Source organism: Monomorium pharaonis, chromosome 6 (assembly GCF_013373865.1).
Source record: "Monomorium pharaonis isolate MP-MQ-018 chromosome 6, ASM1337386v2, whole genome shotgun sequence".
Taxonomy (NCBI): Eukaryota; Metazoa; Arthropoda; class Insecta; order Hymenoptera; family Formicidae; genus Monomorium; species Monomorium pharaonis.
The window spans coordinates 16,214,303-16,240,975 of record NC_050472.1 but is presented as its reverse complement, the minus strand read 5'-3'; the positions used below and the strand labels follow the sequence as shown (position 1 = coordinate 16,240,975).

General features: G+C 31.9%; 1 protein-coding gene across 8 annotated transcripts in view; it reads right to left on the bottom strand.

The window, feature by feature from the left end:
• The window catches only part of LOC105839645 (WD repeat-containing protein 81), a 256,150-nt gene that overhangs the window by 148,901 nt on the left and 80,576 nt on the right, over positions 1-26,673 (bottom strand). For all 8 annotated transcript variants that reach the window (XM_036289006.1, XM_036289007.1, XM_036289012.1 and 5 more), the window contains 2 exons: positions 5,121-5,308; positions 4,441-5,036 (listed from right to left, as the gene is read on the bottom strand). In XM_036289006.1, the coding sequence (XP_036144899.1) occupies positions 4,441-5,036; positions 5,121-5,308 (784 nt within the window). The remainder of the gene's footprint in view (positions 1-4,440; positions 5,037-5,120; positions 5,309-26,673) is intronic.

The following is a 26,673-nucleotide window of genomic DNA, read 5'->3' as shown; positions in this document are numbered from 1 at the left end:
AGAGTGTTTGCACTTTATTAAAAAAACATTAATGAGTAAAAGTAAACTTGTCTAATAAAAATTATATAAAATAAAATAATTATTTCCAGAACTAGTGAAAAATATTAAAATCTAAATGGATAAACTATACATGCTTAAGACAATGGATAAAAACATAAGTTACAATATGATAAAAAAATGTTTTGCCATCTTAAATGCCGCAAATCAAATATATAAAAAAAGTCAACGGATAAAAACATTGTAGTATAATAATTACGGCGTGAATATTTCTTCGTTCGTAAGCAAAAAACAAAATTACATCTATGTTGCATTTAATTAACGTGTCAGGACATGAGCACAAACGAAGAATTTTTTCCTTACCAGACCTAATAGACTTATTGATTATCTAAGAGGAGTATGGTTGGATCTCCCCTATTTTCTTTTTATGTCCATTCATCCCCATATTTGGAATAACATTACTAAGCACCACATAAAATCCTTTAACAACTTTAGATTTAGAATTTATAATCATGACAAAAAATTCAATTAGTTTTTACAGAGATTTAAGGCTCAAAAGTTAAAAAAAATCAATCCAACTAGCTACCAAGTTCGACTCGTTATGACAGTAAAATAGAGTTCAAATATCATCCTATAGAAAATTGTTCTTACAAAATCTTCATAGATCCCAATAACTTTAAAGACAAGACATAGACCCCTTATCACATATGAACAATAAATGGTGTATGAATCTTAACACTCAAATACCACAATCCGTTTCCATCTTATTACAACTATACAATAATTTTTGTCTCTCCCCCTCATTTCGACAAAAAACACAAATAAATTTATAAAAAACTTAGAAAATTACAATAAACACATAAAAATAGAAATAATAACCAAAATAAAAAATGCTGTCATCCCACAATTACATAGCTTTCTAACAAAGAATCCTGCCACAATAACATTACCAAAGAGATTATAAACCTACAAAAATAACTACTGCGTTTTGGAAAACTAACCCATGTTATTTTTATTTTACCAATGTTATTTTTACTAGAGCAGACAAAAGAAATGTCACAGCAATTTTAGAAAAAAACAATATCTTTAAAAAATAGAAGAAATTCCTACAGATACAAATACATACATTCCGATCACTAATAAACCTATAAAACACTTGAAAAAAATTAAAATTTAATGTTAAAGGATTGGCTAAAAAATAAATACAAAATAAGACTTATTGAGTTCTCCATTTTAGTGATTCCATCCTATCAAGAACTTATATTCTCCCTAAAATCCATAAACCCAACTTTCCATTTAAAATAATTGTTTCATTACTTAAAAAGCATTATACCTCTTAGCGGAATTCATGCAAAAGATCATCGTAGATAGTTTACCACCTAATATTAGACAAGTAAAAGATAGCTGTAAATTGTATGACGCACTCTTTGGCTTTACAATTCCATCTACACACATACTATTGTCGCTGGATGTATTTTTTTTTCACTAATGTTCCTCAGATTCTTGCATTACAAAACATTGCTAACAGATAGACTTAATTGATACAATACACCTATACCTACAGACATGTTTAAAAGGTTGATTGCAAAAATTGCAATGCCTCGTGGGACAGATTAAAAGTAGAATAATTTGATACCAAAATTAAAGCACACAAGTAATTTTAAATTAAACCAGGCAAGACACTCAGTATTGACTGAACATATATTAGATTATAACCATCTTTTTGATTGGAATAATATCAAGATTTTAGATTCCAAACTTAATTACCAAAAAAGATTGATATCCGAAATGGAGAGGGTGCCATTAGAGCACGGTGCGATAGCGCACATCCCGATAGCACACATAAAAATTTAGTAAATTCCCGATAGCACATATAAAGATTTAGTAAATTCCCGATAGCGCACATCCCGATATCACACCTAAAGATTTAGTAAATTTCCGATAGCGCACAGATCAAAATAGACACAACAGACTGAGTGAAACGGACACAGTAACAAACGGACACAGTATCAATCAGACAGAAATAAATTCGTGCAAAATTTTCAATGAAATTTTGTAGGTATGTAGTGTTTAATAAATGTAGTCGAATGTAAACAGGAAGAAGGGGGCAGTGTGAGTGGACCTTGCTATACGTAAAAAGTCGCAAACCCATGTGGTACATTACAAAGTGTGGCCACACACACACACACACACACACACACACACACACACACACACACACACACACACACACACACACACACACACACACACTCACTCACTTATTCACACACACACACACACACACACACACACACACACGAGGAGGGGTGCAAGGAGGCTTCGTTTCCCCCCCTTCCCGCACCCACCCCATCGGTAGGGGTGTCCTGGAAAGTCGCAAACCCATGTGGTAAATCCGTTTGTTACTGTATCCGTTTCGCACTGTGTCCGTTTGTTACTGTGTCCGTTTTACTCAGCCTGTTGTGTCTATTTTGATTTGTGCGCTATCGGGATGTGCGCTATCGGGAATTTACTAAATCTTTATGTGTGCTATCGGAATGTGCGCTATTAGGATAATGCGCCTTTTACTTTGTGCGCTATTGATCTAATATGCTTTTTTTACTGTGTGATATCGAAACATGTGCTATCGGGATGTGCGCTATAGGGAATTTACTAAATTTTTATGTGTGCTATCGGGATGTGCGCTATCGCACCGCAAACGGAACCCTCCCTCCGAAATGATTCATATCAAAAAACAAAACAATGGAATAAATTTAGAGAAAAATATAAAATGTCTCGATAAAACCTATTTATTGTTTATTTGACATTATGTTCAAAAACGCTTAGAAAAAACAGCTGTCGCTATTCCATCTCTAACTGCCAAACTGTATACATGTTCCGACACTCTCAACCTGATAATTTTCCACTTATGTGAACTAACTGTATTAATTAATACAAATAAGTTCTCTAACTTAACCATAGAATTAGAACGATTATTTTTATATATCTCGAATATTTTCCCATTTTTTCTGCCTTTAGACATCGCCACTACCCCATCTTGGACTTAAAAACTTTAAATGATCTTGACAATTTTACCAGGCTATGATTTCTTTTTGGCGCTTCGAAAAAGCAAAATACACTGTTTCTGTACATTCTTTGATATGTATTAATATTTGTTAAGTTTCTAAACTTTGCCACAGATTTCACACGATCTTTCTCATATTTTACTTTTGCCTTTTGTTTGCGTTTAGATGTTTCCACTTTTTAACGTTGAACTTGAGTTTTTTAAATTGTTCCTGTCCAAAACTTTACTCCACTTTTACTAGACTATAAAGATTTTTTTCGCTATCAAACGGAAAAAATACCTCGTTTGCGCGCTTGTCCTAACACGTTATTTAAATGTAACAGATGTAATTTCGTTTCTCGCCTATAAACGAAGAAATATTCACGGCGTAATTATTACACTACTATGTTTTTATCAATTGACTTTTTAAATTATATATTCGATTTGCGGCGTTTAGAACGGCAAAACTACATTTTTTTATCACATTGTAAATTATATTTTTATCTATTGTTTTTAGCATGTATGGTTTACTATTTAGATTTTAATATTGTTTTTTTCACTAGTTACTTATTTTGAAAAAGACTTTGTACTAGTCTAAACACATATTCTGAGAGTAATTTGTTATTTCGTATAATTTTTGTTATACAAGTTTACTTTTACTCATTAATGTTTTTTAAATAAAGTACAAACACTTTAATATTATTTTAAATTAGCTCATTTATTAACACTTTTTATATTATTATTAACACTTTTTATATTATTATTTGCTTTATAAAATACATTTTTCTACAAATTAAGCAAGTGCACATTCTTATTAAATATCATATACTGTATATCTTTAATGAAGTATTGAAATTCTGCAATTATTGATAGTCCAAATTTCTTGAAATGTCAATCATTTCACAGAAATGACAGAAACAAGATTCTTCCATTAATTTTTATTAATCTATACAGTTAAATCTTTATCTACAATTGACAAGTTTTCTACAAAAACCAAACAAATTGTCTTCAAATTTTATTTTTTTTAATCTGGATTCTAACATCAATTCATTCTGTATCAGTGTCACATTATTGATAATTTTATTTCAGAAAGAATTAAATAGAAAACGCCAAATATGAATATAAAGAAGTATTAAATGTAAAATTTTCAAGAATAAAATAAAGTCCAAAGATTTTTAATTTTTTAAATAAATATTTCATAAATAAATTCTCAAAATATTTACGAAAACACAATTTTGTTCTTATATTTATTATATATCAGCAAAAATTATTACACAATAAACAGTTTAAAGATAAAGTTTCTTGGTTTCTTGAAAATTTAATTTTTTTTTAATTCCTTTGATTTTTTAGGAAAACTCTTTGATCATAAAACATCCAGTATAATAAAATTCTGAAATTACCGTTGAAATGTCATTCATTTCTACATTATTTACATTATAACTTTTCGGCGTAATATTAATTTGCAATAACAAAGATACGATGTTTCTTATACATTTCGGTAAATTATCCGTCGATGTCTTCAAAATATTTAGACACGTCGTAAATCTCTGTACAAATGACATTTTCTCAACGTTCCAAGTCGCACGGAATTTGCTGGCTAGAAATATTTCCACTATCAAACAACCAAGTATCTGTTGCTCTTTAATACGTCCACTGGCTACAATTTGTTTGTAATTTGTGGAAGGATCATGCGATCCTATAACAGGTTTGTAAATCTGATGGTTGATTTTGTGCATAAAAGCATGCGTAGTTTCCACTTGTACAAGTGCCGCAACAGGATTAAAATCCTTTGGAAGAATAATAGGCTGATTATTTGATTTATCCGATTTAACATTGTCTTCCAATAATAAAGAACCTCTGGAACGATTCAACAAGCGACTTAATACAAGAGGAGATGACCTTGATGTGTTCATTATCGCCATTGATAATTCTTCCTCTTCAATACCAGAACTATGGTCTTCGTCATCGCTAATTTTACTAGTAACTTGATCACTTTCTGTAATCATATAACAATTTGATAAAAATGCAAGTGTTTTTAAAAGAATTCCCAACAATTTTTGAAATTTTTATCTAAACTTACTACTTTTATTGGTTGAAAGTGTCGATCGAAGACGTGGTGGTACTTTACCCCAATAGGGAGATGGAATAATTTTTTGTGGATGTGGTTGTGTGAAAAGTTGCACCACACCAAAATTAGTTAAATCGGTATGGTTATCCACCAATTGTAGACAAACATTTTTTGATTTTACAGCCGCAGAACCGGATAATCTGCAGAATATGAGACATTATGTATGTCAGAAAAATTTAAATAATTGTCGAAAAATTTTCATATATTTAACCCCTTGTTGCATAATGGGTCATATATGACCCATTCATTCCTTCACAGTTTTTATGTATTTTACAATTTATGTAACATATTTAATATCATTATGTTCCTTCTGTGTAAGAGACTTCTGTGTAACTAATATAAATACGTAATTATTCCGTTTTATGATCACTGAGTCTTAATATCTTTGCCTTTCTTATATGTGCATAAAATTTATTAAAATTAGAATTTGACTTTGCAAGATTTCGTTTTGAAAAATCACATGCATTTAATTAAAATTTTGTATTTTTGTGATACATTTATAAAATACTACACATTTACAAATCCTGAAATTCAAAATCGTGTTACGTCATTAATTATGTATATTCTTTACTAACATAGTGTTCGGAATTAGCAACTTACGAACCGATTTCTGAAACAACGACTATTACCACCTTCACAATTAAAATCTAAAAGAACTATATATATAATATTATACCGCAAAAAAAGGCTACTTAATTTTTTTCAAATTTGTTAATATCTTTTAATAGCAACAACTCCGCTAAAAATTATTGTATCGAGATGAACCAAAGTTCAAATAGCTTAAATTTTTCTTCTGAAAACCGTAATTGAGTTACGACAAACGTTTTACGAAATGGCGGACGTTGAAGATAGTGCTTAAAAAACGGAGAAAAATTTTTTTTAATTGTTGCGTAGCTCAACTCCCTTTAAAAATGTATGAGTTTTTAAGCTCATTCATTTCTTAACAAGTCCATCTTTAGAATATTTTTCTACAACTTTTTTTAACAGAATTACATCGTGAACATACATTTTGAAAGAAATATTACAAAAACAACTTTTTCATTTCAAATCAGTAATTCATAAACAAATTTGATATATAACGTTAACTTCTTCCATTATTAATCAACGCTACAACCTGTGTGACTATTGTAAACGCTTCTCTCCGACATTCAGATTGTACAAAAGTTAAGCGTCGAAGAATAGCGTTTTTTGGAGACGTTTACGTTGTACAAAGGGTGATTATATTGTTTCGATACTCAGCTCAATTTCGCAACAATGTCATTAAATTCTGCAACAGTTGCATAGGTTGTAGCGTTGATTAATGATGGAAGAAGTTAACATCATGTATAAATTTTTTTAAACATTCCTCGTACAATTGTACAGGGAGTGTACAATAGATATGTGGAGACGGGTAGTTATGAAGACCTGGATCTGGTCATTCAAGATGTATAACGGCACAAAATGATCAGTATATTGTTACATCAGCATTAAGAAATTAGCTTATTACGTCAATCAAAATAACAATCTGCAACAAATTGGAGTGAAAGTGACCGACCCAAGGAGAAACGCGAGATCGGATAGACATCGAGCAAACGTCTATCAGACGCATCTAACAAGAGAAGTTATCAAACCCGAAAATTCAGAAAATTTTGAAAAATTATATGTAAGTAGAGCAGTTCGTTCCTAATAGGGACCTATTTTTCATTTCTGCAAACTTTCACTTTGAGGGGGTAAAACACCCCTTCAAAAAAAATTTGTTTTTTCCTTTCCATGTAAATATTTTCGAAACTATAAAAGATAGAAAAAAATTTTTTTAACAAAAGTCAAACGGTTTTAAGTGTACTTCAAAGTTATAAAAAAAAAATTTTATTTGCTTTTGTTTAACGTAATACCCCCCCTTCCCTCCATTTTTAAAATTTTTTAATTTTTGTTTACACTAAATTAAAAGTTATTTTTTTCTGAATTCAACCATATATGATTAATTTATGTTTCAATAAACCATTTTCGAGAAATAATTATAAACGTTTCCGCATATATGCTTTCCATGCTTATGTCCATAAGTAATAATCGTTGAAACAATAAAATATAGAAAAATGCTTTTAAGTAAAATTTTTGTGATTTTTATATGTTACTTATGCCTATCTGTATATATATATGTATATATGCCCAGCTAGCAAAATGACGCAAACTTTGCGCGAAGTTTACCGCAAACTCGAGCAAACCTTTGCAACAAAATTACGACAAGGTGTGTCCGTATTAAGCTTAGCTTTTGCTGGCAAGGCTTGTTGTAAATAGTATGACGCATATTTTATGCAAATAACAGGGTAAAATTTACTAGTAAAACATAACAACAAATTTGCAGCAAGAACAAGGCAAACCTTGCTGTACACAATATGATAGCAAATTTGTGGCAAGAATAGAGCAAACCTTGCTGTACATAGCATGATAGCAAATTTGTGGCAAAAACAAGGCAAACCTTGCTATGCACAATATGATAGCAAATTTGTGGCAAGAACAGGACAAATATTGTCGAAATTTAGATCAACAAAAATGATTATTAGACTGAAATATTAGATTGATTAGTCCAATATTAAATGTGAATGGTGTAATCGTACTTGGTTCTCTGTTCTCGACGAGCCCCTTTTATTAATCCAGTAGGTAAATCTTTTTCACGAGAAATGCGCCATCTCGAGATAGATAGTAAAGTCAGAAATAAAGTTTAAAACCCGATAATGCAACCCTGTTATTTGCATAAAATGTGCGTCATACTATTTGCGACAAGCCTTGCCAACAAAAACTAAGCTGTTTACGGACACACCTTGTCGCAATTTTGTTGCGAAAGTATGCTCGGCAAGTTTTATTTTGTTCTTGCTACTAATTTGCCGTTATTCTGTGCTTAACAAGATTTCCTGTTTCTGCCATAAATTTATTGTCATATCGTGTAGCAAGGTTTGCTCTGTTATTTGCTTAAATTTTGCATTTTATCGTATCGGAACAAATCTTGTAATTTCTATACGTAATATTTATGTACAAGTCTTTCTCTGTTATTTGCAGCATCGTGTAATGAAAACTTTTGCCGTAAATTTGCTCGAAACTTTTAGAAAACAAAGTAACAGACAATTACTTGTCATAACATTGTTGTCAGAATTGAAACAATCCTTGCTGTAAAGCTTTCACGATATGTGATTTTAACAGGCCTGGCTAGCTGGGTATTGCCATATGCGAACCAAATAGAATTACGTATTTTAAATAAGATAAGCTGAATAGAATGACCATAGATGTTATAAGGTAGTAACATGTATCTTTTATGTTAAAGATGTATTAATGTATTTAATCCACAATAAAAAACTTATAATTAAAAATGTATTTATTTATTTTTTTATTGCACTAACACTAATCTACTTATAACTACGAATCGGTCCAAATATTTCGATACTTTTCAAATCCTCTATCTCCTCAACAATTTTATCTTTTCATAAAATTAATTCTTCCACACAATCTCGACAATCTTTGGCCGGTCGCACCCACGTGAGTTCTTTGTTGCATAAAAAGCATTCTACCACAGTCTCGAATCCTTCGTATTCAGTTAAATAACTCCGGAAAGCGTGAGATCCAATAATATTCTTAAGGTCACTTGAAAACCTTCCTGGGCGATAACACCTCATATACTGGCGGCGCCAAGGATATATAATTTCCGTCCAACATCTTTCCAACATTTTTACACAAATACATTTTACACTCTTCAAGAGTATTTTATATGTCTCCGGGTAATCGATGGATCGTACTCCATCGATGGGTCCGTAGTTTTCTATTTTCCACTCCTCCGTCCTTTTCTCATTGTCAGTTGATAGTTTTATCTTTTAAAATAATTAAATTAAAATTTGTTAACAATAATTTTAATTTTAAAAGAAGATACCTTTTCTGGTTTTCTTGATAAAGAGATCTAGCGTTCTTTCTCTCACACTCGCGTTATCTTTTTTTATTAGAAATAATTTTTGTTTATCGGTTACCCAGTAAGCAAAAAAACATTGCTGCAACGATATTATAACGTTACCTACTAATATAGTAACGTTTCCAAGTATGCAGTTTTTAATGTTGTATACAACGTTATTATGAATAAACTTTGACTTCAATTTGGAAGTTTTGGTAATGTTGAAATAAAATGTTAAAACAACATTGTAAAAATGTTGAAATAACATAATTATAATGTAAGAAAAAAAATAAATTTACGTTGTTTCTCAACAAGCACGGTTATCCCACCATAGTCGCATTGGCGTTGCTTAATATCTACGGTCACCCATCCAACTCTGAACCGCCGTCGACGTTGCTTAACTTTGAAAACCCTACGCAACCTAACATTTCGTGATGATCCATGAACATCTAATGCTCATGAATACATATTTGTTATAGATTAGATTAATAGATGTCAGAAAAATAAAACGTGCAGTTAAATAATATTTTTATAAATAAATATAAATTTAGTTTTTACTGATTTTTATATATTGTAACGTACGCGGGAACATTTAAACTTAAATTGTAATAATTACTTTAAAACTGAATCTAAATAATGAAATGCATGAGCATTGATTTCTTATTCGGTTGCTATATTGATTTCTTATTCGGTTGCTGGTATTATCAGATGCAGGTCGATATCGATCAAGCATAAGGTTACACCCTGAGACTAAATCTTCCTCCTCCACAAGAAAATAAGTTTGCGTAGGGGAAAAATATACGGCTTAAGTAGAGGGAAATTAAGTATAAATAAATGAACCAAATGCTCAGTGTCAGTCTGTTAGTCAGTCTTGTATAAGTCTAAGTCTTCTTCAATCATAGTCTTAAGTCTTCGTCTTCGGAAGTCGTGCTTCAAACAGTCTATTGTCAATTGCGATATTTACTCGGGTTAGTCCGACAGTTATTCAGTTAGTCTGGGGTTGTCGTGACCTTTAACTTGAGCGAACTTAAATCAAAGTCCTTAGCGGACCTATCTTAGAATTCACCCTCAGTTCGGTTTGTTGTTTCGAAGTCAGATTTTTGGAATAAAAGGTAATTAAGTTGATTTCTCTTTCATTTTAGTTTCCCTTTCAAACTCTGTCGCTGCCTTTGAGTGGCAACAGATCGAATTTAAACTCTGTCGCTGCCGAGAGCATTGAGACAAATCTTTCGGGCCCTGTCGCTGACGTTTGTGTGGCAACAGATCTGAATCCTGACTCTTCCTCAGGTGTGGCAACTGAGTATTATTAACTTTAATCTAACTCTAAATATTAAATGCCCAAAAAGGGTGGTAGGCGCGTAAGAATTAAAAGACTGAGATATCAAATTAATCAAGCGATAATCTTTAATCGCGATTCTCTGAAATTTATTTATGAATTAGATAAACTCTTAATTCAACCTTCCCAAAAGCCTAAAAAACAAAACAAATATAAACTCATCAGGATTGATTTTGAAATTAACTTTCCTCATTTTAAAAATATAAAGAAAAAAGATCCTCGTTATCAAACTTATAAAATTCGCTATCTTTTCGGCGAATATTAATATTTCTCACAAACTTGTCTATCCCCGGGTAAATTACTTAAATGTATTGACCCAAAATGAACATAAAAATCAGAACGTGACAATATGTAAAATAACACGTAAAATAACTTAATAAAAATATCTGTTTTTGCTCTGTTCTTTATAAAACTAAAATTATGTTATTATAAAATATTAATAAAAAATAGTAACTTAGTGAATTTTTTTTTAATTTCTACAAAAAATATTTATATCAAACAATAAATAAATTAATGTAATTTTAGTACATTAAATACAATTATTTATAAATAATTTTAGTATTATATGAATAAGTAAATATTTTAATTAATAAAATTTCAAATCTTAAAAATTTTTAAACTTTTAATTTTTTGTACTAGTTCTTATAAAATTCGTATTATAAACACATGTGTTACGTCCGGCACAGAAAATTTCTTTTCTTTTCTGGCCGCGAAATTCTCCTCCCCCGTCGCGCCACTTGGGCAGCGTGCGAAAAGAAGATGAACCACAAGAAAACTTAACATCCACCTGACAATCGCGCTGTGCGCATACGAAAAATTAGAGACACTAAATTCATTTCGTGATCAGCTGATCAAGCGCGCGCGCTCAATCACGCGCTCGTCGCGGTCCGCACATCGTCCACGCGGCGCAAGCGTGACGCGCTCACATGTTCAAAATCAATCTAGCATTATTAATATTATAATTTGATTGTAATCACGCGGATTAAGAGGACATCAGAAAAAGAGATAAATCCTGGAGTCGAATTTATACACACAATTGCTATCAAAATACAATTCTGAATAAAACACATGTAAAAATCTAAACAACTATAAAGTATCAACTAAACAATAGATTCAATTAGTTAAACTTTTTCTTTACTTAATGATAATCCAAAATAAGATATGCTTCAAAATACAGTTCGCCTTTTTTCTAATCTTAATATTAATAAACGAAATCTCGCGATTTAGGCACAACTTCATTCATACTATTAATCACGCGGAACCAGCATGCGCTACGGAAAGTCTTATAAATCTCTATAATGAAAAAAGGGCGGATTAATAATTCCAAAATTAATAAAGATAGGAACAAGGCGATAAAAAAATATTGATAGCAAGTTAAAATAACGTATTACAGATGATTTCTTTAAAGAATAGTATTAATAATTTCGGAAATAATCAACAAATTACTCCACGAATTACCACCCTAATTTCCCCGAATTTTGCTATCCCCTCGCCGCACCATCATCAACCTAATGATATATAAGCGAGCGAAATTTGGTGAAATTCGACTAGTTTTAATCCGATAGTCTGGCAGAAGTTACTCTGACCAAATAGATCACACAGAAAGTTCTACAGCGAAATTATATACAGCATTGTAAGTATAACTGTAAGAAGGATCGAAAATTATACTCGACTTCGGCAAGATCTCTGGAAATTCTTATTTCTTCTCCATATCACTCTCCCATCTTTCATTTACGGTGCCGTGCTTGGCCTGTTGGAGGCACGCTACCAAAAAAATTATAAAAAAAGGGAGGAACCAATTCTTCCATTCTCATTCCTTATTGAACCGTACACCGCTTGACCTAACGGAGCCGTCCTACTATTATAAAATCCCTTACTTATAGTAACGTACTTGGCCTGTCTGAGGCACGTTACTATCACAAATTCTTCCATTCCTTCGCCATTCAGTAACGTGCTTGGCCTGTCTGAGGCACGTTACTATCACAAATTCTTCCGTTCCTTCGCCATTCAGTATCGCGCTTGACCTGTCTGAGGCGCGTTACTGTTGTAATTCCTTACCCCCCCCCCTTAAAATTTTCCTCGCCTTACAACGAAACTTCTTACAGCTAAAAATCATTATAAAAATAACCTTACGCTCACATTAAAATAAACTTCCCTACCGCGATCTATCAAGGAAATTAACATGGCTACCGCATTTTTAGAAAGATTATGGGCAAAAATAAAGGCGGATGGAGGGCGTACCTAAAACGCCTAAAAAAAGAGTATTACTCTTTCGGGGAGTTCGACCCGTCGATCTTCGATCCAACTCCGTTTCCGGACGCTGCCGACACAATCTACTGGGACCCTCCTTCACCGGGCCCATTCACGCTACCCCCTCCAAAAAAGGTTACGAAAACCTCTCAAAAATAACCCGCGAAACCGCGAGCTTCCGACATCGCTCCAACGAGGATTCGGACGCGACCAGTGCCCGTTCGGTGCCAAGTAAAATCTCCCCAAGCACTCGCCACTAGACCGAAGTGCCAGATATCGCGAAACGAACCCCTCCGCGGGACCGTGCATCTATTGTTCTCCCCCCCCCCCCCGGATATACTGTAGCCCATAAGCCTTCACCAGAAAGGCAAGCCTGGAAACCGTGTACAGTGAAGATAGGCTCCAGAATAAATAAAATGTACATAAGTTAACATCAAAATTTTTTTTTTCTCTCTTATTCCCTCTTGCAGAATGAAATCAACATCATCTATCTCGTCCCTTACCATCCATCCATACCGAAATATCGGACGTAACAACATGAAAAAATTTTTAATTGATGTCTATAAAATTATTAAATGTTTAGATTTTATGTATTAAATAACTAATATTTTAAGAATGAAATTATGTTATAATGTTAAATAACATTTAAAATACGTATGTAACTCATGTTTTTAAAATATTAGGACAGTATATTATTCAGTAATATTAAAAAAATATTTATTAAACGTTATGTCATAAAATTTCAAGAACATATTAATAAGCGCAGTTTTTAAAATATTTTAATAATATTAAGACAGCAATATTATTAAGTAATATTTAAAAAATATTTATCAAATGTTATGTCATAACGTTTAAAAACATTTAAATAACATCTAATAAATGTTTTTAAAATATCTTAATAATATTAGGACAGCAATATTATTAAGTAACATTCTACAAATATTTATAAAACATTAAGTTATAATGTTAAGAAATTTCTCTAAAATTAACGTTTCAAAAATGTTGATCAATGTTTCTTGCTTACTGGGTAGAAACTATTAGACACATATAAATCGGATCCACTTTATATATAAATCGGAAAGGTCGATAAGATTATCGGCGCAACATGTGATTTTGCGTCATTTAATATCAAAATAGAGTTTCATCTAATATCTTGTTTATCAAGAGACACGGTAGTGGCTCGCCCCAAGTGAAAGCGCGAGCCCGACCGTGCTCTTTTACGCGAGTACGCGACTTGCGAACACCCGAGATTATCAGATCTCAGAAACGGCTAAACCGATCGAGTTCTAACTAGGCTCAATCGAAAGCTTGAGGTCGATTTGTATAAGAAAACTGTTTTTATTTTTCCTCTACGTAATCTATGGGAGGAGATATCACGACGCAAAGTCCAAATGTCAAAAATTTCGTTTAAGATACGTCGTCGTCGTTGCCGTCAACCTTGTAGGCATGTAAGGGGCGAGAGGCAAGACGAGGAAATGTACCCAGGCTCTCTCTTTTCAACGTATAGGTTCGTCCTTTTCTAGCCTATACGTGTGCCTATCGGCGTGTAGGGGCGAAAGGCAAGACAAGAAAATGTACCCAGTTTCTCTCTTTTGAACGTCTAGATCAGGTCCGTTCTTTTCTAACGTGTGTCTATACTTGACTCTCCACTCCTGAAACGACAGTCTTGCTCGCGCATCGCGCACCGTGTTGAGTCACGTGGGTTGCCAGTCGCAGCCAGTCGCTCGCGACGCTCGCGTTAAGTGACAGTATGAGGTTATAATACAACAACAAATCTATTTAAAATATACAAAATATATGAGATTTTTGTGCTAAATGTTCTTATATTATTATTTTATTATCACACAGATGTATTAATGAAACATTTAACTGACAAGGAAACCTCGCAAACCCGAAAATTCTGATTTTAATGAAACTTGGCATAAATGTAGAGGGGGTAAATACATGAATTTAGAAATTATAAGTTGGTGCTTATAAACGGTTTAAAGGGTAGAAACCACCCTTCAAAAATTTAGAGTTTTTGCCTTTTCTCGATATATCTCGTAAACTAAACAAAGTATTAAAAAATGTTTCATACAAAAGTTTTACAGTATAAATACCTCTATTTAACTATGCTATTTATTTTTTCAAAAAAAATTTTTTTTAAACAAATTTTTTTTCTTAAAAAAAATTTTTTTTTGAAAAAATAAATAGCATAGTTAAATAGAGGTATTCATACCGTAAAACTTTTGTATAAAACATTTTTTAATATTTTGTTTAGTTTACGAGATATATCGAGAAAATGCAAAAATATCTCAACTTTGAAGTGTGGTTTCACCACTTCAAGCCGTTTTTGAGCCAAAATAGAACATTTCGAAATTAATGTATTTACTCCCTCTACATTTGTGCCAAGTTTCATTAATCAGAAAATTTTCTGTTTGAGTTTATAAACGGTTTAAAGGAGTGAAATTACCCTTCAAAGGTTGAGATATTTTTACCTTTTCTCGCTATATCTCGTAAACTAAACAAAATATAAAAAAATGTTTTATACAAAAGTTTTACAGCATAAATACTTTCATTTAACTACGCTGTTCATTTTTCAAAAAAAAATTTTTTTTTAATTAAAATAAATTTTCAATAAAATTGACTTTTATGTATATAGCATTTATAAAGTAATTATACTATCTTATACTACGTTCTATTTATATCATCTATGTGTATATTATGTATGTTATATATTATCTATATTATAATACTATACATTTATATTATCTGCATCCCTGTATGTATTAGTTTTCATTTAACAATTGCGCAATATTAGAGTAGTCACGTTGTTTTCACACAGTGTTCATTCTGTCTACGTCACATATTTCACATTTAAGTTTTATATTTGTCACGTCACAATATGTATCATATATAAAATGGAAATCACGTATTAATAAAAATTTGGTATCTTTATTAATAATGTTACGCGTCATTTTCACATCAGTATCACATCTGACGTGTGCTTGATTTTTCTGTTAGATTGTTTTTAATTAAGCAAAGCATAATGTTACACATAAATGTTGCGAATGTTCTTAATATGTTAATTATTTTATTTCAAATTATACATATTCCACTAATAAATGAAAGCCTATAAATGAAAGATGGGGATGCAGATAATATAAATGTATAGTATTATAATATAGATAATATATAACATACATAATATACACATAGATAATATAAATCAAACGTAGTATATAAGATAGTATTATTACTTTATAAATGCTATATACATAAAAGTCAATTTTATTAAAAATTTATTTTAATTTAAAAAAATTTTTTTTTTGAAAAATAAACAGCGTAGTTAAATGGAGGTATTTATGCTATAAAACTTTTGTATAAAACTTTTTTTATATTTTGTTTAGTTTACGAGATATATTGAGAAAAGGTAAAAATGTCTCAACTTTGGAAGGGTCCCATACAGCACAAAGTTCCGATTAAGCTCCCAGGGAGTTCATTTTGCTGAGCTCCCGAGAAGCTTACAAAATTCGACAAAACAAGCTCCCAGGGAGTTCATTTTGCTGAGCTCCCGAGAAGCTTACAAAATTCGACAAAACAAGCTCCCAAGGAATTCATTTTGCTGAGCTCCCGAGAAGCTTACAAAATTTGACAGAACAAGCTCCCAAGGAGTTCATTTTGCTGAGCTCCCGAGAAGCTTACAAAATTTGACAAAACAAGCTTCCAAGGAGTTCATTTTGCTGAGCTCCCGAGAAGCTTACAAAATTTGACAAAACAAGCTTCCAAGGAGTTCATTTTGCTGAGCTCCCGAGAATCTTACAAAATTTGACAAAACAAGCTTCCAGGGAGTTCATTTTGCTGATCTCCCGAGAAGCTCCCAGGGAGTTCGTTTTGTTGAGTTTCCGAGAAGCTTACAAAATTTGACAAAACAAGCTTCCAAGGAGTTCATTTTGCTGAGCTCCCGAGAAGCTTACAAAATTTGACAGAACAAGCTCCCAGGGAGTTCGTTTTGCTGAGTTTTCAAGAAATTTACAAAATTCGACAAAACAAGCTCCCAGGGAGTTTGTTTTGCTGAGTTTTCAAGAAGTTTACAAAATTTGACAAAACAAACTCCCAGGGATTGAACATATCGGGTAAATTAATGTACTGCATGTATAGTCATATAGCCGCGAGTAGTTCGCAAGATCGCCACTAGGCGAAGGCACGGCGCTCCTCCTTCTCGTGAGAAAATTTACTCCAAAAGGCTTATAAAAGAAAACCATCACTCACGGCTTACCTAGCAGTTAGTACTTCACTAGCAGCAAAGTGTAATATATATTGTTTTTGTTACACGAAGAAAGTTCGTGGGCCTTTGCAACTCAGAGAGAGCTTCCGAAAATTGAGAAAATATAAAAATAAAATTTTTTCCGGCAGCTCCAATGTCCGCTTTTAAGAACTCCCTGAGAGCTTTATTTAAGCTCGCAGGGAGTTCAGAAATAATGTTTTAAGAACTCCCTGCGAGCTTCAAAATAATTCCCGTGAAGCTTTTATATAAGCTCCCTGATAATTTCATCTAAGCTCTCAGGGAGCTCCCAAAAGCGGACATAAGAACTTCCGGAAAGCTTATATAGAAATTTCCCGGGAATTACTTTGAAGCTCGCAGGGAACTCTTAAAACATGATTTATAAACTCCCTGCGAGCTCAAGTGAAGCTCTCAAGGAGCTCTCAAAAGCGGACATAGCAGCTGCGTGCGAATCTTTTGGAAGCTTAAATGAAGCTTATGAAAAATTTTGTGAGCTCCTCGGGAGCTCCCCGGGAGCTCCTCGTGCTGTATGGGGTGGTTTCACTCCTTTAAACCGTTTATAAACCCAAACGGAAAATTTTCTGATTTTAATGAAACTTAGCATAAATGTAGAGGAGGTAAATACATTAATTTAGAAATGTTTTATTTTGGTTCAAAAACGACTTGAAGAAGTGATAGCACGCTTCAAAGTTGAAACATTTTTGCGTTTTCTCGATATATCTCGTAAACTAAACAAAATAAAAAAAATGTTTTATACAAAAGTTTTACGGCATAAATACTCTATTCAACTATGCTATTTATTTTTTCCAAAAAAATTTAAAAAAAAAAATTTGTTTTTAAAAACAATTTTTTTGAAAAAATAAATAACACAGTTAAATAGAGGTATTTATACTGTAAAACTTTTGTATGAAACATTTTTTAATATTTTGTTTAGTTTACGAGATATATCGAGAAAAGGCAAAAACTCTAAATTTTTGAAGGGTGGTTTCAACCCTTTAAACCATTTATAAGCACCAACTTATAATTTCTAAATTCATGTATTTACCCCCTCTACATTTATGCCAAGTTTCATAAAAATCAGAATTTTCGGGTTTCACGAGGTTCCCTTGTGAGCTATGTTACTTTTTGAATTTTCAATTTTACACTGACGTCGATGAGACAGATAAGATGTGTGCATCAGTTAAATGTTGCTGTAATTGTTAAATGAACCAAATGAAATATTTACAACTTTTATGTAATCTACGTAACACTTCATTTAATTATTTAATCATCAACACCAAAGTAAAATTAAACTTTAATCAGTGAGTAACAAGTTCAGATTTTACACTGGTGTCGAAGAGATAGATGAGATGTGTGATATAGAGATGTGGGTCAGTTAAATGTTGCTGTAATATTAACTATTATTTAGCTTGAATATAACTTTCAATGTTTTTAATAATACTAATTTTTATTCTTTAGTTTATTAGTAACGTATATAATTGCTGTTACCTTGGTGACGAAAAATAGTTTTTATCCTTATAGCATTATCAATATTTAACAAATGCACAGCTCTACGTCACACTTCATCTATTTAATTATTAACACCAATGTAAAATTAATTAATCGGTGAGTAACAAGCTCAGATTTTACACTGGTGTTGATGAGGTAGGTGTTGATGAGATGTGTGATATAAGATTATGATCACTTAAATGTTATTGTAATTGTCAAAAAAACTATTAATTAGCTTGTAAATGTTTTTAGTAATTTTTATTTTTTGTTTTACTAGTAACTTGTATAATGCCGATATCTCTTGGTGACAAAAGATGGTTCTTATTCTTACAATGTTATCAATATTTAACCAATGCACAACTCTACGTCACACTACTCATCTATTTAATCATGTCGATGAGATAGATGATAAGATGTGTGATATACAATTGTGGATCAGTTAAATTTTGCTGTAATTGTCAATTAATATTAACTATTAATTAGCTTGAATAAAACTTTAAATGAATATTTTTAACAATACTCATTTTCATCCTTTGTTTTACCAGTAACATATATAATTTCTTAGTAACAAAAGATGGTTCTTATCTTTACATTTAACTAATGCATAACTCTATGTCACATTTCATCTAATTATCAACACCAATGTAGAATTAATTAAACAGTGAGTAACAAGTCAGATTTTACACTGATGTCAATGAGATAGATGTGTGATATAGAAAATTGTGGATTAGTTAAATGTTGTTGTAATATTAACTATTAATTAGCTTGAATAAAACTTTCAATGTTTTTAATAATACTAATTTTTATTTTGTGGTTTACTAGTAATGTATATAATTGCTGCTACCTTAGTGATAAAAGATAGTTCTTATCCTTACAGCGTTATCAATATATTTAACAAATGCGCAACTCTACGTCACACTTCATCTATTTATTCATCAACATTAATGTAAAATTAATTTATAATTAATTTATAATTAATGATATAGTAATATAGCAATAAGGAACTTAATTTTTTTGAATAAATAATATAAAAAATATGTTTCTCATTAATACACAAAATATTTGTTAGTAATATTTATTTATATAAAATCCTTATGTTAAACCAGTTAAATTGTTCTTTTCAGATAATATGCCACTTTTGAAAGTTTATTATTTTTGCTGAACTGTTTTCAGATTATTTCAGTAAATATGTATTAAACATTTGATATATTATATCTAAGTGGCATTGTTCTCTGGTTAATTTTATACTAGTGTTAATGATGATGATAAGATGGATGTTTGTACAACAATATGGAGTTGTGGATTATTTTGTTTTTAAGATTTCGCTATATATGCTAAAAAAGATTAGTATTATTAAAAGCATTAATAAAAAATTATTAAAACTAATTAATTATATTATTAGTAAAAAGTTGCAAGTGAAAATATGAATAAAGTTAAATTAATCATTATTTATATTAATATTGATAATTATAGTTAATGAAATAATTATGTTGCTGAGAAAAGTTGTAAACGAAAATTAATATGTGTATATTTATAATTTTTTGTATGTGATGTGATATGGAGTTGTTTAATATAGGAATTGGAATACAGCAGGGGGAAAAATGTATTTCTTTTGAAATTTATTTTATCAAATTGTTTATATATGAAAGTTTATGAGTTTAAATAGTTTTACATGAGTTTTTACTTTAAATAGTTTTTACATATGAGTATATTGAGTATATATATAAAAAAATAATTTACTTATGTATCAAATAAGATATTTTTCATTAAATTCAGTCTAAGTGATACATACATCAAATTCAATCTAAGTGGTCTATAAACACTACAAAATGCGTGATATGCCCAACAAAATTACCTTTTTAAAAAAGATAAAAAAAGGCGCCGTGTTTAGTTTTTCCTTTAAGCAAAAAAATTATTGGATGGTTACACCTAAGTAATATAAGGAAAAAATCACAAATTTAAGATAAAACTTTTAATCAAATTCAACCTAAATGGTATATACTTTTGGATGATTCAACCTAAGTATTATATACTAAGTGTGTCAAATTCAACCTAAGAAATATATACTAACAAGGGAACGGACAGAACTGTCAGCTGGTTGGTCAATATGTTGTTAATTTCATTGTAAAAAAATGTTCACTTTATTCAGTGCGGTAATATGTAATTTGTTCCTTTGTTCTTCTGTGACAACACGTGAGTCGCATTCTTAGTTATTGATGGTACACGTATAAAAAATATAAAACGAATTTCGCTTACCACAGTTTTTGTAAAAAAATGCAGTTTAAATCATGATCCGCTGACACGAATCACAAATTTAAAGTAGATTGATTGTTACTTGAGAAGGGCCCAAAGCGAGGATCGAAACGTTGTAATTACTTGGAGTTTTGTATAAAATTTACCAGTTGCGTCGACATAATCTCGCCTCAATTTTTATAAAAAAAGTATGCACATTTTTTAAAAAAGGACGTTCAATTTTCACCAATGTTAACAAAAATTTAACTATTAATAAACAACAAAAAACGAGAATCGTGGACGTCCACGTGTAAAGGTTGAAGAAGCATCTGCAAAAATGAAACAAAAACTTGTTCAAAAACTTCGTTGTAAATACAATAATGAAATATTGTCCAAAGTCCATGTCAGCAAAAGAAGCATATGAAATACCCATAGATGTAGTTGAGAAGAATGATAATTTAGCTAATAAAACATTAACCATGTGTATGAACTTTGGGCTAACCAAATTCAAATACGAAAACGTTCATTATCATAATAATATTATGTTCAATAATAAACAATATCCTTCATAACAAAAGATATCAGCTACCAAGCGAGACTGTTATCCAAGCAATATTACAGTTACTAAAAGAAGTGCCGAAGTTGAAATACAATTTCTATTAGATCATACTGCAAACCGTATATTTTTGTTACTGACAGAAAATATACGGACCTTAAAAAAATACAAAATATTGCAATATTATACGATAAATGCGGCGTAGATGACGCATCCGGTCAACAAAATTTTAAGCAAAGACAGTCAAATATTACAACTTTTTAACAAATAATGACAGTGTTGTACCAATGGTCCCATATGTGTCTCTAAATATAATCCTCAAACACATCCTCAAATGGAGAAGTAATATGGCGTAATACTCGACGTTCGTCTGTAAGAGCAATAAAATTTAAGTTTGCTAAAGAACCAATAAAAAAAATTCAACAAGAATATTATTATTCCGATAAAATAGCACATTTACAGCAAACACATTATTATCGATAACATTACATATATAGTGACTCACAAATTATATTCTACAATGCTAGATAGAAAAGCGTGCAATGCCATCACAAACCAAAAATCTTCGACGTTATGCTATCGACAATATATGCAGAGCTTTGCCAAATCAGATGAACAATTTGAGTGCGCTCCAAACTTGAACAAGAAAAATATTATTATCTTGATCTCTCTTCTCTTGCAGAATTAGATTCATGGAGTTTATCCTCCATATTACTTATAATTTACCTTTGCAAAAAAATTATGTTAAAGGTGAGGATAAGAAATTAAAAGCAGAACAAAAGAAGTTTATTCAAGGTAGTCTAAAATCTAAACTAACATTCTCGTTGACGTTGTTAAACAAGGATATGAGACCACTAACAACGGCACCATAGCTAAACAATTTTTCGACAATTTTAAGATAATTGCTGAAATTACTGGAGTTGACATTCAATTAATCAAACGATTTTCTACTTTATTGCAGGTTATCACATGTGGACTAAAAATCAATTACAACAAATTTGAAATATATGCTCCTGACACCAGGGGCGGTTTACACACTAGGCTTGCTAGGCCTAGGCCTAGGGCGCCGCGGCCGGAGGGGGCGCCGGCGAGATGCGCAAGTGCGCGCCCGCCTCCTCCCACTATTTTTACCGATCTTGTGCGCGCTGTGACACGTCTTGTCATCCGAACTTACGTTGCTTCTCGTACGCTACTGCACATACAACTATCTCCCGCGATATTCAACTTTTTAGTCACTTATTATTTTGTACACTGTGTTACTTTTGTACATGCAATTGTTAATACACTCTATTAATAAAATATAAATATAAATGAGTGTTAACAAGCTGAGTGGCGCCCAGCGCCGAAAATTAACAAAACAAAAACAAGAAAAGGAATTACTTATTGCTAAGAAAATACCACGAATTGAAAATTTTTTCGTACATCACGAAACAACGACGCAAGCATCGAGTTCTGTTGCAATTGAACATTCAGACGAGGTAAATATCGACCCAATAATTAAATATATCTCCTGTATTACCGCACTTCTGCAATTCCTATTTCCTCATTCTCCTGATTTCAGCAATTATCGCATTCCCATGTACAATGTATTATCGAAAATAAAGAAGAGGAGAAACAAGCTGACAAAGTCACGAATACAGCAGCTTCTGTAGCAAATCGTGACAATGAGATCGTAGTCATGAACTCTACCGATTCTGTCTCGGATTATAAAGATTTTTCTGATCCTGGTCTTTGGCCAATACGGAATTCAGAAATGATCGATTTCATTTTGCGAAATCCGTCGAAGCAACAAGATCCGAGAACGATTACTTTCGCGACTTCGAAACGTATGTACGGATCAAAATCAAGATATTGTACAGCGCAAATGTTTTTTCAAAAAACACCAAATGGTAAAATGCATCGACGAGAATGGATGTCATATTCCTTCTCAAAAGGTTTCATATTTTGCATACCTTGCAAACTATTTTCGACATCAGTAAACGCATTTACAGAAGGTTTTAACGACTGGAAGAATGATGCGCGAATAGCGGAACACGAAAAAAGTTTTGATCATCAGGAAAATACACGAAAGTTTGTGATGCGAGAAAACGTCTTGGGAAAGATTGACAGCAAGTTACATATCCAATACATGCAAGAATGTAATTACTGGCGACAAGTGCTGACTCGCATTATAATCGCGATAAAGTTTCTTGCATCTCGTGGCTTGGCCTTTCGAGGAACAGACGCTAATTTCATCAGGCCTAGGGCGATAATTTTTGTAAACCGCCCCTGCCTGACTGCAAAACTTTTTATTAGTTTATGTACGTGGTACAAAATGTCCTCTACTGCACAAAAAGTATTAAATCATGGGCGTAAAATAATTGAAGTGTTTGATTTACCTATTGTTTATCAGAAGAAACCCACAAAGCAAATAATAAAATTTTTAAGCAAGCAAAAACATAGTAATCACAGTAGATTATTTTCACGTAAAATTAATAACGAAGACGTTATAAACTTTATGTTGATCTCGTCTGACCCTGTGATAAGTTCGTTGCGGATTGTTCAGAAAAGTAAAATAAGAAAATTTAAGCAATAAAGCTAAAAGTTTAATAAATTTAAGTATTTGTAAAGAACATGATAAAGATAATATTGAAAATGGAAATAAATAAAACAAATCACAACAATTTCAAATTATATTAAAATAACAAAAATTATATAAAAATAATATATATAATAAAAAAACAAAAATGTACAAAAATAAAAAATATAAAAATATAAAAATTCTTATAGACTGTATATAACCTTGACGCGGTGAGGAGGTTTAATTATTGCTTGAATGAATTGACTCATTTTTGCAATTAACTAATAACAATTTAATGCATAGAATAGGGGATTATGTGGTATTGGAAGTTAAAAGGTTTGTAGTTTTGTAAAGTTGTAGTTTTCAAGGTTACAGGATTATAGAATTTATAGGTTTGAAGTTGTAGTTTTCAGAGTTATAAGATTTGGAAATTATAGCATTTAAGATTATGAGATGTGCAGATCTTAAATTGTAGTGTTCAGATGCTATGTCATACTAGTTGAGTTTTAATTTTTAGAGGATATAATGTAGCTCGAAACCATTTTGATAATAATTTATTAGTCACAGTAGATTTGCTATATCAAATTTTTAATTTTTGGCAGTAGTTTCAGATTTACCGACTAAAAAACTCATGGGATGCCAAATTTCATTGATTTCAATTAAAAATTGACGTAGTTACAAATTTTTGTCCCCTAACCTCGTTTTTTCCTACTGTGTGCCAGCATGTTAAGAGAATGATTCTTAAAAATTTGAACGCGTCGGCCCGCGGACACTACTGTTATTGCGGATATTTGAATAACAAATCTGTCTTTTTAAAATAGATACGGGCTCGAGTATTTCCGTACTTAACTGTAGATTCGCTGACACAAAAGCTTTTAGGTGCTAATAATTTGTCTTACCTGACCGGCGAAAAGGTCCCGGTACACTCTAAAAAGTTTTCGTGACTATCTCTTTAAGAAAGTTTTGTATAAACTTGCTTTTTTGTGTCACTGAAAGTGACGATTGCATTCTTGGAGAAGATTTTCTTTCCAAAACGAGTTTAATTGACGGCGTTTTTTTAAAGGCGCTCTCGATTTGACGAGAGGCGACTCGAGGGAGCATGAGCTAATTAGCTCCTGTTTTAAAAAGGCATTCTGCTTAGCTTTCTAATTTTCTTTTTACGATTATCGAGCAAGGACCTAAACATTTGAATCCGGCGAAAAAAATTTTCCAATTTGTTTGCAAATTTCAGGATGTTTTTGCCAAAAACATTATTGCCGGGAATTGCGATATTCTTTGTCATAAAATTATATAGGCAGATTCTCATCCTCTAAAACAGGTACTTTGCTGAATTCCCCTATATTTGCTAGCGGAGGTTAATAATATACTTTAGGAGATAAAAGCTTAGAAGGTTATAAAGAAGTCTAACAGCCTTTGGATTTTCCTGGCCGTATTGGTAAAAAAGAAAGATGAAATCCTGAGATTTTGTGTAAATTTTCAGAAATTTAACGCTATTGCAATTAAAGATTCCTATCCGCTCCCAAGAATTGATTGTATTTCGGATTGCCTCGCAGGAAATTCATGGTTCTATACTTCAGATCAAAGTGGATATTGGCAAATAGACTAGCTTCTTAAAAATCGAGAGAAAACGACTTTTTCCATAAAATGGTCTTTGGCAATTTACTGTAATGCCTTTTGGTATTTGCATCGCCCCCGCTACATTTGAATTTAATGGTTAATAGAAAAAGTGTTAAAAGGTTTAATTTCTAAGATTTCTTTGTTTATTTAGAATTTAAATAATGTCATCATTTATGGAAAAAAATTTTGAGGAAATAATAACTAATTTAAAAATAAATTTTCTGCGTTTGCGGTCCGCAAACTTAAATTTAAAAAAAATACATTTTTTTAAAAGAAAGTTTAAATATCTTGGTCATATAGTCTCAGCTAAAAAAGTTGCAACAGACCTTGAAAAGGTTTCTGCGGTTAAAGATTAATCGCTTCCTAAAACAAGAAAGCAGATACAAAAATTTTTAGAATTTTGCTTTTACTATCGTAAAGAAAAAAATTTTTCTGTATTGGCAAAACCTTTATATAAATTAACAGGAAAAAAAAGTAAATTTGTTTAATCTGCAGAAAGCCAAGAGCATTCTTAAAACTAAAACAGGCATCTCCTCCTATTCTTTCTTTTTCTTTAGGAAAGAGGCAATTTATTTTTTATACCGATGCTTTAAATCATGGCATTGGAGTAGTACTTTCACAATTATAAGAAGAAAAAAAGAGAATCATTGCTAATTTCAGCCGTGTTAACAAAGCATAGCGGAAATATTGCATGACGTGTTGTGAACTTCTTGCGGTTGTGGAAACAACAAAATTGTTTGCGCTTCACTGACGCGCGGGCTTGCCCCACTACGTATGTCCCATGGGAGGAGTGCTTCGCGGTCACGTAGCCGAAGAAAAAACAGTGTTCTTCTCAATTTCAAGTATTTTTATTATCTGGGGGAACTGATTACACTAAAGATTCCGTGTTTACAGTACGCACGCTATAGCACGAGGCAGACAGGCCGAAGAGATCTTTGTTTCTGGCGTAGGGACGCTTTCGCGAGCGATCGATTGACGAGATCGCACGAAGACGCTCGATGAGTCGCAAATGCTATCGATAATCCGGTTGCCTTACGCAAGGCACCGCCTGGCATATCTTATATAGTTAAGAATTTCGCAGAGACATCTTTAACAAAAATCTTTCCACCATTACCTGTATGGAAAGAAATTCTTAGAACGGATGAGTGGCACCCGTTTGCCCACGTCAATATTCCCGATTGACGACGGAATAAATTGACCACGTCAATAATGGCCACGCGTAATATTGCCCACGTTAATAATGGCCACGTCAATATTGGCCATGCGTCAATATTGCCCACGTCATTATTGGT